The sequence below is a fragment of the Tachyglossus aculeatus genome, chromosome X4, assembly GCF_015852505.1.
Source record: "Tachyglossus aculeatus isolate mTacAcu1 chromosome X4, mTacAcu1.pri, whole genome shotgun sequence".
Lineage (NCBI taxonomy): Eukaryota > Metazoa > Chordata > Mammalia > Monotremata > Tachyglossidae > Tachyglossus > Tachyglossus aculeatus.
The window spans coordinates 18,016,248-18,031,093 of NC_052098.1; the positions used below are offsets into that span (position 1 = coordinate 18,016,248).

Below are 14,846 nucleotides of genomic sequence, written 5' to 3' on the forward strand. Positions count from 1 at the left end.
AAGTGCTCAATAAATACAATTAATTGTTTAGTGTTGCTGGTAACCTGGCAATGGCTGCATCACTGGATGAAGGGAAATCATCTTGGTGTGCAGATGTCAACTGGCAATTCTGTAAAGTACTTTAGGGTTTGTGGATAATGGTATTTAAATAAATACTGAGGAAAATTGCAGCTTGCTCTTGGGTATGCTATTAATTAAGTGGCTGAAGTATCACAGGAATCACTTGAAAGGGCCCTGGCAGAAGTACTGGTCATTCACTTTATGGATAATTTTTTTACATCAGGCAGATGATACATGATAAGAGTGCTACATTGCTTGAATTTCATAGGATAAAATTGAAATAGAAAAATCAGGTTAGAAGGAATGATGTCTGTTGGGATAAGGTATATTTATCATTAATGCATGCACTGTTATTTAAAATACAGCCCATTTTTCATTTATGAATTACAGAATAACTGTTCCCCTCCAAAAGTAAACAAACTCAAAAAGGCAACTGTGTAAATTCACCCACACATCACCATAGCAGTTTTATTTTATACTTAAATTCCCACAACTTGTAAGAGAAAGCAAATTTCTTGTCCCATAAAACCCTATGGAAAGATATGGGAAGGCAAATTTGAGAATCAGAAAACCTTGACAAGTGGGAGCAGCAAAAAAAAAAAAAGAGGTACTGGACAGGACATGAGCCTGGACGCTAAAATCCTCGGTTTTAATCCTGGCACAGTTTTGCAGCTTCCTGAGGTGATTTATAAGTCTAAAATTGAGACTGCTTCAAGAAGGTTAAGTTGAATTGGTTCCACTCTGTAAAGGAAATAAGTAACTAAGAAAGCATTTGGGGTTTATGATGACCTCTTGGACTGAAAGATTAACTGAGATGTACATCTGCGTGAAAAGCCATAAAAAAAAACCATTACCGGTTTATGGCCTACCTTTGCCTTCCCTTATTTTGTAATTATTTGGATTTGTCAGGCGAGGAGGAAAAATCCTCCAGATTTATCAAGTCTGATTCTCTAGTGCGAGGATTGAGTTCCACAAGCGGAGCAGTACAGAACTCTGCACCCACTAAGTGCTCAATAAATACCATTGATTAATTATTACCTAAATAGCTCCTTCAGGGAAAATTAGCATCCAAAGGAGCTCATTAACTTTTCCAGGCCACTAGGGTACCAGGTAGGGCGGGTTAATTTGGGATATGAAGAGACCATATGTGGGGTGTGTCTCTAGTTGCATGACTGGTCAGTCTCAATGGAGAGCCCCAGGAGCAATTGGTTTCAGAGGTTTTCTACAGTTTGGGTGGCTCTTCTTAATCAGCGTGGCTTAATGGAAAGAGCATGGGTTTGGGAGTCAGAGGTCATGGGTTCTAATCCCGGCTCTGCCACTTGTCAACTGTGTGACCTTGGGCAAGTCATTTCATTTCTCTGTGCCTCAGTTACTTCGTCTGTAAAGTGGGAGGTGAAGACTGTGAGCCCTACGTGGGACAACCTGATTACCTCGTATCTACCCCAGTGCTTAGAACAGTGCTTGGCACATAGTAAGTGCTTAACAAATGCCAACATTATTATTATTATTATCATAGCAAATTGGTATCGAGTGTTTCACCTTGCAGAATAAGCTCTGAGTTTCTGTGGTCGGGGCTTGGCACATGCATCCGAGGGTGACTTCCAATGTGTATGTTCTCAGCCTTGCTTGGGGACCGTGGTCGGTCACATGCTCTCCCCTTCCCCCTTCTCCTTGGTCCCTCTCCCCACTCTCATATTCATCACGTCAAGAAGGGAAGGCATATCTGTGAAATGGGACCATGGACAAGACGCTCCGCCACTCTCATCATGAATGATTGAAATTTGGCTATACATCGTGTTTTGGGAGATCAGAACTGGCAGAGAAGTTTAAATATCAAGTGTCTAGTCTTTGCTAAACTTGAAAACTGAAAAACTCTCCCCTCACCCTCCACCCCCTTATGAACTTAACATGTGCATGATATAAACTTCTTGACAAAACCTCCATTTTGGACAGTATACAAAACATTTCCTATAGCTTGAAAAGGAGTGGTGGAGTCAGGTTGAAGCATGAGCTTGAAGAAAAAGCTATTCGAATATAATTCCAGCTTCAAATGTAGACATTGAGTTGGTAAGTATTAAAGTGAATCTATGGTTCTGGCCCTTTACTTGAATTGTTTTGGTAATATCTAGTTTGTTTTATATTTGTCATTTAAAATATCCAAGCATAATTGAACCTGCTGTCTTCTAAAACTATTTATTTCTGTCACTTTTAGGGATCGGAATCGGGGTCTTGGTGCGAGAATACAGCAACTTTTCCAATCTGGATAAATTCTACTTTGCCTTTCCTGGAGAAATTCTAATGCGGATGCTGAAACTCATCATTTTGCCGTTGATTATATCTAGCATGATCACAGGTACCTCTGGAGACCCTGTTTTCTTTTCCTATCATCCTTTTTGCACGTTTTCTCCTTAAGTTATCAATATTAATATGCGCATAAGACTGGAACATGTTTCACAAAATGTATGTAAATCCTTATTTCAGTTCTGTTTAATTGGAAATGTTTCCAATTAGGTTACAGAACGTTTTGAAATGCAGCATTTCTTTACCCAAACTCCAATCCTCATCAATTATTTCTTAAATGCACCATGATGTGGATACCACTGCACCAGATCCGGAGTAAGACAAAGTGAAAACAGTAGTGGATCTGGTTCCTAACTCAAGGGGCTTCTAGTTTACAGGGAGGAAGACAACCCACATAGAAACACCCCCCACCTGAGAAAGTGTATTTATAAAACCACATGAAGAATTTTCAAAGTATCAGAAAGCAAAGGTCCCTTCTAGTCCAGGCCCTCGAAATTCAAAATGGTCACAACGTCCAGTATCAGCTGGTTTGAACTAGACTTGCCTCCTTTCCGGCCACATTCCACATTCAGTTTTAGCAAGACCAAGACATCAATGCCTTCAGCCTCCTAAGAGCCCAGTTCAGTTGTACAAATGAGTTACCGATCCATTCCCCCCAAGGAGTTAATAGCAAAATAAATGAAACTTTTCACTTTCCCTGGCAAAAATTGTTACATACTTTGAGTGAACACATAGATAGCTGTGTATATGCATGCTTAAACAACTATAGCTATGTTAACTTCTTTAAGAAATGTTTTGTGAAGGCAACCGGCCATCTCATAATGTCAGCTAATGTTCACTTAGTTTTAGGATATGTAGCTTTGGAATTTGGAATATTGAAATTAAGTATGGAAAACTCAGGGGAATTTACTTGAGTGTGCACATACATAGGTGTATATAATAATAATAATAATAATGATGGCATTTATTAAGCACTTACTATGTGCAAAGCACTGTTCTCAGAGAAGCAGCGTGGCTCAGTGGAAAAGAGCATGGGCTTTGGAGTCAGAGGTCATGGGTTCAAATCCCGACTCTGCCAATTGTCAGCTGTGTGACTTTGGGCAAGTCACTTACCTTCTCTGGGCCTCAGTTACCTCATCTGTAAAATGGGGATTAAGGCTGTGAGCCCCCCGTGGATCAACATGATCACCTTGTAACCTCCCCAGCGCTTAGAACAGTGTTTTGCACATAGTAAGCACTTAATAAATGCCATCATCATTATTATTATTAGCTCTACTTCATATGTAGAACCCAGGGGAAAAGGAAGTATATGAAGTATGTGTATTTTTTTTTGCAAGCAAGTGGAAAAGGCTCCTTACCCTTATTAAGCTACTCTGTGTTCTTATTCAGTAATGGCTTATGAAACGGGTAAGGGTCCAGCGTTATCTGCTAGTGATGAGGTCTGAGATACTCTGTTCTAAGAGCACTGACTGCACCCGTCATCCCTACCAGTTGGCTTGCAATGTGTGTCACCAGACATGGGACAGTTGGTCAAGAGGGTGTGGATGGCTTGGCACAAATCACCACCACTACTGCAAAAACTCAAGCACATGTCCTGCACACCTGCATACCTTTCCCAACTCAGCCACAGCAATGCTCACCCTCAACGGCAAGGGACCAGAAAAGATGCCCAACTATATTTTCATGGACATGTTGTGCAAATGTGCAAGAGATTCTCTCTCAGAGTGACACTCACATACAGGAATGCAGTTTCACACTTCATGTGCAAAGATAAGTGACTTTTACCCCTGGGTAAGGGTGTGGCTCCAAAGGCCAAATGATGGGTAGTACTGTCAAATAATTTACAGGGATAGAAAATCCTTGTAAATCAGTAATGATCTTATTGAAAACCAAAGTGTTAATCAATCATATTTATTGAGTGCTTATTGTATGCAGAGCACACTGTACTAAGTCTTGGAAGAGTACAATACAACAGAGTTGGTAGAAAGGTTCCCTGCCCTAAACGTTAATGTCCCCCACAATAACTGCCCACTGTTTTCCCAAGGAGTACCTTGGCTCTTAGGAAGAACAGAGCACAGAAGCAGCATGGTGTAGTGGGAGTCAGAGGGTCATGGGTTCTAATTCCAGCTCTACCACTTGTCTGCTGTGTGATCTTGGGCAGGTCACTTCACTTCTCTGTGCTTCAGTTACCTCATCTGTAAAATGGGCATTGAGACTGTGAGCCCCATGTGGGACAGGACTGTATCCACCCTGACACTTAGTAGAGTGCCTGGCACATAGTGTTTAACAAATACCATAATTATTAATTATTAGTAGTACTGCTAATAATAATAGTACTTGTTGTGCCAAGTACTGTAGTAAGCACTGGGGTAGATACAAAATAATCAGGTCCCACTTGGGGCTCAGAGTCTAAGTTGGGGGAGAACCTCATTCTGCAAATGGAGGGAACTGAGGCACAGAGAAGTGAAGTGACTTGACCAAGGTCATATAGCAGGTACCTGGCAGAGCCAGAATTAGAAGCCAGGTCCTCTGACTCCCAGGCCATGCTCTCTCCACTAGACTATGCTGCTTCTCAAAAGTTGTTTCTAAAAAGCTATCATTCCAGCATTTAGACTGGAGACAATTATATTTAATGTGCTATTTCCCATGGATCCTTGGGAGTGTGGCGAAGAAACAGTTGGTTAGTGTTGATTGATTAGTCAAGAGAAACAGGGATCTTGATTTGACTAAAGAGTAAACTGTTTTCTTTATCAAGGGAACTTGAACACAATGGAAGCAGTATTTGCACCTTTGTTGGATAGTCACTAGGAAATGAAGGTAATTGTTGTGAGCTGAGCACTGTGATTTGAATCATCTTCAAGCAATGCCTTTCAGGCTGAGAAACGCCTCCAGTTTTCTGAGGGGAGTGACTGTTCTTCTGCCAGCTCTCTGGACCTCTGATTTAATCCTTCCTCATACTCAAGTTTACATTAGTTTAAAGATTTGAATCATGACTTAGGGGTGGGGTATTGCCAGAAAAGCATCTGAGAATGTGAGAGAAATGGGCTGACCCGGAGCCCTGCTGGGAAGTACTGGTTTGTAAGGCTCTCATTGAACTGGCCTGGGGCCAACTCCTAAAGCAGAAAGAGATGAGTTAGAGTCTAAGTGCTTGTATTGGAACAAGAAACCGAAGAAATCAAGAAGACAGAAAGAGGGCTAAGAGCACCGTGTTTAACTCTGTTACGTGTGTGTGTGTGTGTGTGTGTGTGAGAGAGAGAGAGATAGAGAGAGAGAGAGAGTGTGTTCATCAGTTGGTGCAGTGTGCTTGATAATAACAGTAACAACTGTGTTATTTGTTAAGTGCTTACTATATGGCAAGTTCCATACTAAGCACTGTGGTAGGTAAAGGATAAAGAAGTCACAAATGGAACTCACAGAATAAGTAGGAAGGAGAACAAGTATTGAAGCCCCATTTTGCAGATGAGGGAACTGAGGCACAGAGAAGTGAAGTGACTTGTCCAAGATCACACAGCACAGTAGTGGAGCCAGGATTAGAAACCAGAACCTCTTACTCCTAGGACTATGCTCTTTCCACTATGTCATGCTGGTTCTCAAGTTAAGGCCAATGATAAGGCCAATGTGTGGCTGATCATCCCATCTGCATCATGTGCATGTAAACATTTCCCCCTGCTGCACTGTTGCATTTACTACTCACAGTTCCTCATGTTATTTTGGCTTTTTCTGCTCAGCAACAAAATCTTCCCAAAAACCTCTGCCTCAAGACAGTCACCTCAGTCTGATAGTTGCCCACCTTCTGACCTGTATTCTTCTGTCTTCCAACTGTCCATAGCTCTGCCACATCAATCTCTAGTTCCAATTTGGTAGTTCTTTAAAGCATTTCTTCTGTCTGCCCTTTTTCTCGGTTTCCTCATTTCAGCTCACCATAGTCATGTTTAAGTATCATGTTGTTGTCCGTTCTCCTCACATGTACCATGTAGGGAAGGCGTGATTTGATGGTGGTCATCTGACCTTGTTCCAGGACCTCACTGTGTGTGGTTCATTCATTCAATCACAGAGCACTATACTAAGCGCTTGGGAGAGTACAATACAGCAATAAACAGACTCTTTCCCTTCCTACAACTAGCTTATACCCTAGAGGGGGGTAGACAGACATGAACACAAATAAATGAAATTACAGATATGTACGTAAGTGCCGTGCGGCTGGGAAGGGGGAAGAGCAGAGGGAACAAGTCAGTGCAACGCAGAAGAGAGTGGGAGATGAGGAAAGGTGGGACTTAGTCTGGGAAGGCCTCTTGGAGTTGATGTGCCTTCAATAAAATTTGAAGGGAGGGCAGAGTAATTGTCAGGTTTGAGGAGGGAGGGCATTCCAGGCCAGAGGCAGGACATGGGTTAGGGGTCGGTGGCAAGATAGGCGAGATCGAGGCACAGTGAGAAGGTTACCACTGGAGGAGTGAAATGTGTGGGTTGGGTTGGAGAAGGAGAGAAGTGAGGTGAGGGAGGAGGGGGCAAGGTGGTGGAGTACTTTAAAGCCAATAATGAGGAATTTCTGTTTGATGCGGAGGTGGATGGCAGCCATTGGAGTATTTTGAGGAACAGGGTAACATGTCCTGAACGTTTTTGTAGAAAAATGATTCAAGCAGCAGAGTGAAGTATGGACTGGACTGGGGAGAGACAGGAGGCTGGGGAGCAAGGAAGCTGATGCAGTAATCCAGGAGGGATAGGATGAGTGATTGCATTAATGTTCTGTTTCTCTGCTTAAGAGGCATTACGTCAAATACCACAATAATTATCATTACATTCATTTGTGGTAAATCCAGGTTTCACAGCCATAAAGTTTTTTCTACTCTGTGATCATGGGCAAGTCTCTGTGCCTCAGTTACCTCATCTGCAAAATGGGGATTAAAATGTAAGCCCCATGAGGGACATTGACTGTGTCCAACCCGATTAGCTGGTATCTACCTCAGCACTTAGTATAGTGCTTGGCACATAATAAGTGCTTAACAAATACCACTAAAAAAAAAAGGGCTAGACACTACCTTTGGACTGTTCACCTTCAATTTGGTCAGTTTGCCATGTAGCTGCCATACACCCTTTGAGTCTCTCAAAGAACACAGTAGCTTTCTGGATTTAGCCTCACTGATCAATGTGCTACCCAGGGAGGAGAATTCGGTGACGGCAATCGAATGACGTTGATCTTTGGTGTGTGAAGCGTTTGCTAGGTACAAGCTGGTATATAATTAGTTTTAGAAAGATTGAGGTGGTCAATCCATAGCGCTTTATCGATTCTGAGAAGTGGTTCATAATCACCTAGAGGTCTTCTGGCGTGTCCGCTTCCAGAGCACATACGCTTTAGAGGGGTGATTTGAGGACTTTTGATGCAGTTTGTCACGTGGTTGCCATACACCCTTTGAGTCTCTCAAAGAACACAGTAGCTTTCTGGATTTAGCCTCACTGGTCAATGTGCTACCCAGGGAGGAGAATTTGGTGACGGCAATCGAATGACGTTGATCCTTGGTGTGTGAAGCGTTTGCCAGGTACAAGCTGGTATATGATTAGTTTTAGGAGATTGAGGTGGTCAATCTATAGCGCTTTATCGATTCTGAGAAGTGGTTCATAATCACCTGGAGGTCTTCTGGTGTGTCCACTTCCAGAGCACATACCCATTAGGGGGGTGATTCAAGGACTTTTGATGTAGTTTGTCACATGGTTGCCATACACCCTTTGAATCTCTCAAGGAACACAGTAGCTTTCTTGATTTAGCCTCACTGGTCAATGTGCTACCCAGGGAAGATAATTCGGTGACGGCAATCGAATGACGTTGATCCTTGGTGTGTGAAGCGTTTGCCAGGTACAAGCTGGTATCTAATTAGTTTTAGGAAGATTGGGGTGGTCAATCCATAGCGCTTTATCGATTCTGAGAAGTGGTTCATAATCACCTAGAGGTCTTCTGGTGTGTCCGCTTCCAGAGCACATACCCATTACGGGGGTGATTCAAGGACTTTTGATGTTACTCTCAGCATGTTGAGCTGAAAGAGTTATCCAGACAACCAGGCTCATCCAACATCCAGATTCCTTATTTAAGCCTCAAGCATGGCTACAAAGAATAGCCTTAACAGGACAAAACCTACCAAATTATACATATAATTATACACATACATTATACATACAACATAGCATTCTATATGAACCCCTATGCACAAATTATTAAAGTTAATAATTTCTGCCATAGCTGGATAGTCTGGCAGGTTATCATTTCTGCCATAATCTGATTGAAGACCAACATCTTGGTTTTATTTCCCCAAAGCCTGGTTAAATTCTGAAGCAGTGACAACTATAGGCTGGGAATTTCTGTATGGTTAAAGACTTTGGTGACGGCTGTCCATTAAACATCATTGTTCTTTTGAAATATATCAAGTATTCCTGAAGATTTTGCTTTTCCCATGGTGAAGAAGGAGAGCCTACATTCCTTTGGTCTTCTAGGCTCTGCGGACAGTCTTGATTTTTCAGAACTAATTACCAAGGCTGTGTTTTTTAAACATATCTGATTCTAATAATAACAATGGCATTCATTAAGCACTTACTAAGTGTCAAGCACTGTGCTGGACAAGATAATCAGATTGGACATAGTCCCTGTCCCACATAAGGCTCAAAGACTTAAAAGAGAGGGAGAGTAGGTATTGAATCCCCACTTCACAGATGAGGAAACAGAGGCACAGGGAAATTCAGAAACTTGACCAAAATCATACAGCAGGGAAGTGGTGGAATCAGGAATAGAACCCAAGTCCTCTGACCCCCATCCCTGTGCTCTTTGCACCAGACTATTCTGCCTCTCCTGTTTTTCCCAATCAATGCCAACCTTTTGCTTTCTTTAGCACCGGAAGGTGAAAAGAGGAAGGGAAAAGAACTGGGATTCTCTTGCCCCTTGTTTCATCAGTGATGTAGAGCTGAATGCTGTTCTTGGATTCTGATATTAAGATAGATGAAGGTGTAGACACTAGACTGTTAGCTTCTTCAATCGATCAATCAATGGTTTTATTGAGCACTTACTGCTGTACTAAGCACTTGGGAGAGTACCATACATGTTCCCTGCCCACAATGAACCACGGTGATTAGTCTATTCAGGTTTGTGGTTATTATCTAGAAATAACGAAAGCAGTATTTAAATTTTTCATCACTTTAGCTCAGCAGTGCCCTATTTGGGTAATTAAAATGCTCAAATTTTAATGAGATTCTCTCTGCTTGAGTCTGTAGACTAATAATTTAATAGCTCCCCTCCATACATTCTTCTGACTCCAGGCATTTAAATCAAAATACAGCATATTCAGTTGTTGTTTTAGGGATTCTTTTTGTAAGTCTTTTAACACAGACATCCACATCTAGAGATGCATCTCTAAATATAGAGAGATAAAAAGAGAGTCACCTTTTGTTTCCCAGCTACTAGACCCAGCTCCACAACTTGTCTGCTGTGTGACCTTGGGTAAGTCCCTTACTTCTCTCTGCTTCAGTTTCCTCATCTGTAAAATGGGGTTTAACATCTGTTCTCCCTCCTACTTAGACTGTGAGCCCCGTGTGGGACAGGGACTCTGATCTGATTATCTTGTGCTTAGTACAGTGCTTGACACATCGTAAGTGTTTAACAAATGCCATTAATAATTTTGGTATTTGTTAAGCACTTATTATGTGCCAAGCACTGTCCTAAGCACTGGGATAGGTACAAGGTAATCAGGTTGTCCCACGTGGGGATCACAGTCTTAATCCCCATTTTACAGATGAGGTAACCGAGGCACAGAGCAGTTGAGCGGCTTGCCCAAGGTCACACAGCAGACAAGTGGAGGAGCCGGGATTAGAAACCATGTCCTCTAACTCTCAAGCTCATGCTCTTTCTACTAAGCCACGCATTACTAACTACTATTATCACTATTACTATTATTAAAGGATTGATGAGTCATTAAAATCCACTGCACATTGTAGAGATAGCTTCTTATCATGCTGATATTTTTGCTACTACAGAATCAGCCTCTGTTTCTGGGACTGCCTCTTGGTAGCCTGATATTCCCAAAGTTGCTGTTAGAGGGAAGCAACTGATTATTGTTCGCCTTTCTGGTCTATCTGCTGCTGAGTTCCAACAGTTCACTGCTAGAGTCCATTGTTTAAGACGGTGCCTTCCTATGTTTTTAAACATGTCTTCTGCCACCCTGGCTTGTACATGTTCCTTTTCAATTCGCCATTTGGCAGTGGCTTAGTCAATCAATCATATTTATTGAGTGCTTACTATGTGAAGAGCACTGTACTAAGCACTTGAGAGAGTACAATGTAACCATAAACAGACACATTCCCTGCCTACAATGAGCTTACAACCTAGAGGGGGAGAGAGACATTAATATAAATGAATACATTACAGATATGTACATAAGTGCTGGGAGACTGGGAGTGGGGAAGGATAAAGGGAACAAGTCAGGGCTACGCAGAAGGGAGTGGGAGAAGGGGAAAGGAGGGCTTAGTGAGGAAAGGCATCTTGGAGGAGATGTGCCATCGATAAGGCTTTGAAGAAGGAGAGAGAAATTGTCTGCCGGATATGAGGAGGGAGGGTGTTCCAGGCCAGAGGCAGGACGTGGAGGCTTGAACTATCATCTCTATGCGGATGACACCAAATCTATATCTCCTCCCCTGTTCTCCCTCCCTCCAGGCTCGCACCTCCTCCTACCTTCAGGACATCTCTACTTGGATGTCCTCCCACCAACTAAAACTCAACATGTCCAAGACAAAGCTCCTTATCTTCCCCCAAAAAAACCCTGTCCTCTCCCGAACTTTCCCGTCACTGTGGATGGCACAATCATCCTTCCCCTCTCACAAACCCGCAACCTTGGTGTCACCCTTGCCTCCACTCTTTCATTCACCCCATGTATCCAATCCGTCACCAGATCCTTCCGGTCTCACCTTCACAACATCGCCAAGATCTGACCTTTCCTCTCCATTAAAACTGCTACCCCATTAGTACAATCACTCGTCCTATCCCAACTGGATTACTGCATCAGCCTCCTTTCTGACCTTCCAACCTCCTGCCTCTCCCCATTTCAGTCCATACTTTGCTCTGCTGCCCAGATTATCTTTCTACAGAAATGTTCAGGGCATGTCACCACCCCCCCAAAAAATCCCCAGTGGTTGCCTATCAACCTCCATATCAAATAAACACTCCTCATTATTGGCTTCGAAGCTCTCCATTACCTTGCCCCATCTTACCTCACCTCCCATCTCTCCTTCTACATCCCAGACCGGACACTCCACTCCTCTGGTGCTAACCGGCTCACTCTGCCTCGATCTTGCCTGTCCCACCGTCGACGCCTGGCCCAAGTCCTACCTCTGGCCTTGAACGCCCTCTCTCTTCAAATCCGCTAAACAATCACTCTTCCCCCCTTCAAAGCCCTGCTGAAGGCTCACCTCCTCCAGGAGGCCTTCCCAGACTAAGCCTCCCCCCCTTTCTCAGCTTCCCCCATCCACATCACCTCAACTCGCTCCCTTTGTTCTTCTCCAACTCTGCCCACCCCACAGCACTTATATATATGTATATATCTATAATTCTATTTATTTTTTATTGATGCCTGTTTACTTGTTTTGATGTCTGTCTCCCCCCTTCTAGACTGTAAGCCCGGTGTGGGCAGGGATTGTCTCTAATAATAATAATAATAATAATAATGGTATTTCTTAAGCACTTACTATGTGCAAAGCACTGTTCTAAGTGCTGGAGGGATAGAAGGTGATCAGGTTGTCCCACATGGGGCTCACAGTCTTAATCCCCATTTTACAGATGAGTAACTGAGGCACAGAGAAGCTGTGATGTAATAATAATAATGACATTTATTAAGCGCTTACTATGTCCAAAGCACTGTTCTAAGTGCTGACTTGCCCAAAGTCACACAGCTGACAAGTGGCAGAGCCGGGATTAGAACCCACGACCTCTGACTCCCAAGCCCGGGCTCTTTCCACTAAGCCACGCTCTCTTTGTTGCTGCTCTGCACACAGTAAGCACTCAATAAATATGATTGAATGAATGAATGAAAGATAGACAAGACTGAGGTACATTGAGAAGTTTAGCATTAGAGGAGTGAAATGTGTGGGCTGGGTTCCAGTAGGACAGGTAGTGAGTTTAAGTAGGAGGGGGCAAGGTGATTAAGTGCTTTAAAGCCAATAGTGAGGAGTCTCTGTTTGATGCAGAGGTGGATGGGCAACCACTGGAGGTTCTTGAGGAGTGGGAAAACATGGACTGAACATTTTTCAGAGTAATGATCTGGGCAGCAGAGTGAAGGATGGACTGGAGTGGGGAGAGACAGGAGGCAGGGAGGTCAGCAAGGAGGCTGGTACAGTAATCAAGGCAGAATGATTGGATTAATGCAGTAGCAGTTTGGATGGAGAGGAAAGGGCGGATTTTAGCGTTGTTGTGAAGTTCGAACCGACAGAATTTAGTGACGGAATATGTGGGTTGAATGAGAGAAGTCAGGGATAACGCCAAGGCCATGGGCTTGTTGAGACAGGAAGGATGGTGGTGCCATCTACAGTGATGGGAAAGTCAGGGGGAGGACAGAGTTTGGGTGGGAAGATAAGACATTAAGATTAGATGATAAGATAAGGCTATCTTATCTTATGTATAGTATAGTATAATACAGTACTTTGCTATCATCCATTCTTGGTGAGCTGACTGAGTTCCAGAACCTCATGGTGGATAATCTTGTCCTTCCATTTGATTTTGAGTATGACTCAAGTGACAATGGTGAACCTGTTCCGAGAAGCTGAATGTGCCTTCTATGGTAGGTCTAGGTTTTGTAATCATAGATGGTGGGAGGCCATCACCACATTATAGACCTTCTATTTTGCATGAAGCTTACTTTATTAGCTAATTGACTGTGGCACTTGTTAAGTGCTTACTATGTACCAAGCACTGTACTAAGCGCTAGGGAAGGTACAAGATCATCAGACTGGACACGGTCCCTGTCCCACATGAGGCTCACAGTCTAAGTAGGATTTAATCCCCATTTTACAGATGAGGAAACTTGAGGCACAGAAAAGGTAAGTGACTTTACTTAAATCACACAGCAGACAAATGGCGGAGCTGGGATTAGAAGCTAGGTCCTCTGACTCCCAAGCCTGTGCTCTTACCACTAGGCTATGCTGCTTCCCTAGCGTGTTGCCCTGTTGTCACCAAACATCTGCCAATCTCCCAATACCGGGGCTAACTCTCTTGATTCTGTCATACTGCTTAGATGGTCAATTCCCTGATGACTTTTAGATCTGTGGTGCTGATGTCAGCCTCGGATTGTGTATGTGATTTCCTGGGTGTAAATTGATTCCGTATTCAATCGTACTTATTGAGCTCTTACTGTGTGCAGAGCACTGTAGCACAATTGGAAAGTACAATTCAGCAATAAAGACAATCCCTGCCCACACCAGGCTTACAGTCTAGCTTATACTTCATAATTGATCATTTGAATATACAACCTTGAATTCTTATTGCTGGTTTTTGGTCTTCCTTCTTGAACTGTGAGCTCCTTACAGGTGGTTTTCTGCCTAAATCACTTTTCTCTGTATATCCCCAAGCACCTAGATCAATATAATAATAATAATAATAATGGCATTTGTCAAGCGCTTACTATGTGCCAAGCACTGTTCTAAGCACTGGGGGGATACAAGGTAATCAGGTTGCCCCACATGGGGCTCACAGTCTTAATCCCTATTTTCCATATGAGGGAACTGAGGCCCAGAGAAGTTAAGTGACTTGCCCAAAGTCACACAGCTGCCAAGTGGCAGAGCCAGGATTAGAACCCATGACCTCTGACTCCCAAGCCCATGCTCTTTCCTCTGAGCCATGCTGCTTCTATCCAAATAATCTGATGGTGACAGTGCCTGCATAACCTGGGTTTCTTTACTGCTCGTCAATCCATTTCCCTGTACTAACTCTGAAAAACAATCCATAATCATTTTATGTGTTTTCGTATGTGCCTCAAGAGCAGAGTAATAATATGAACAATTATGCTTAGCTAGGAGATTATCCCTTTTACAATTATTAATTCAACTTGAAAATGAACTCTTAGTGATCTGCCATCTCTTCAGCTCAGCTTCCCGGATCAAAATCGATCAATCGTATTTATTGAGTCCTTACTGTGTACAGAGCACTGTGCTCTACACTTGGGAGAGTACAATATTACAGAGTTAGTAGACATGTTTCCCCCCCACCACCACATCAAGTTTACAGTCTAGAGGGGCTAAAGAAGAGAGGAAAGCAGAGTACAAGAGGCAGGGGATTGAACCAGAGGGGATTGCAGATAGCAGATGTGCTTCAGTGGGACTGCTCGAAGCCTGCCATGCTAAAATCACTCAAACATGTCAATCAATTGTATTTATAGAGTGCTTACTTGAGAACTGTACTAAGCGCTTGGGAGAGTACAATATAACAGAATTGGTAGATGTGCTCCCTGCCCACAATGAGCTTACAG

General features: G+C 43.0%; 1 protein-coding gene across 1 annotated transcript in view; it reads left to right on the top strand.

Moving 5' to 3' along the window:
- Positions 1–14,846, top strand: part of SLC1A1 (solute carrier family 1 member 1) — an 80,222-nt gene that overhangs the window by 28,288 nt on the left and 37,088 nt on the right. Inside the window, exon 2 of the mRNA XM_038769850.1 lies at positions 2,273–2,413. Coding sequence (XP_038625778.1) covers positions 2,273–2,413 — 141 coding nt within the window. The remainder of the gene's footprint in view (positions 1–2,272; positions 2,414–14,846) is intronic.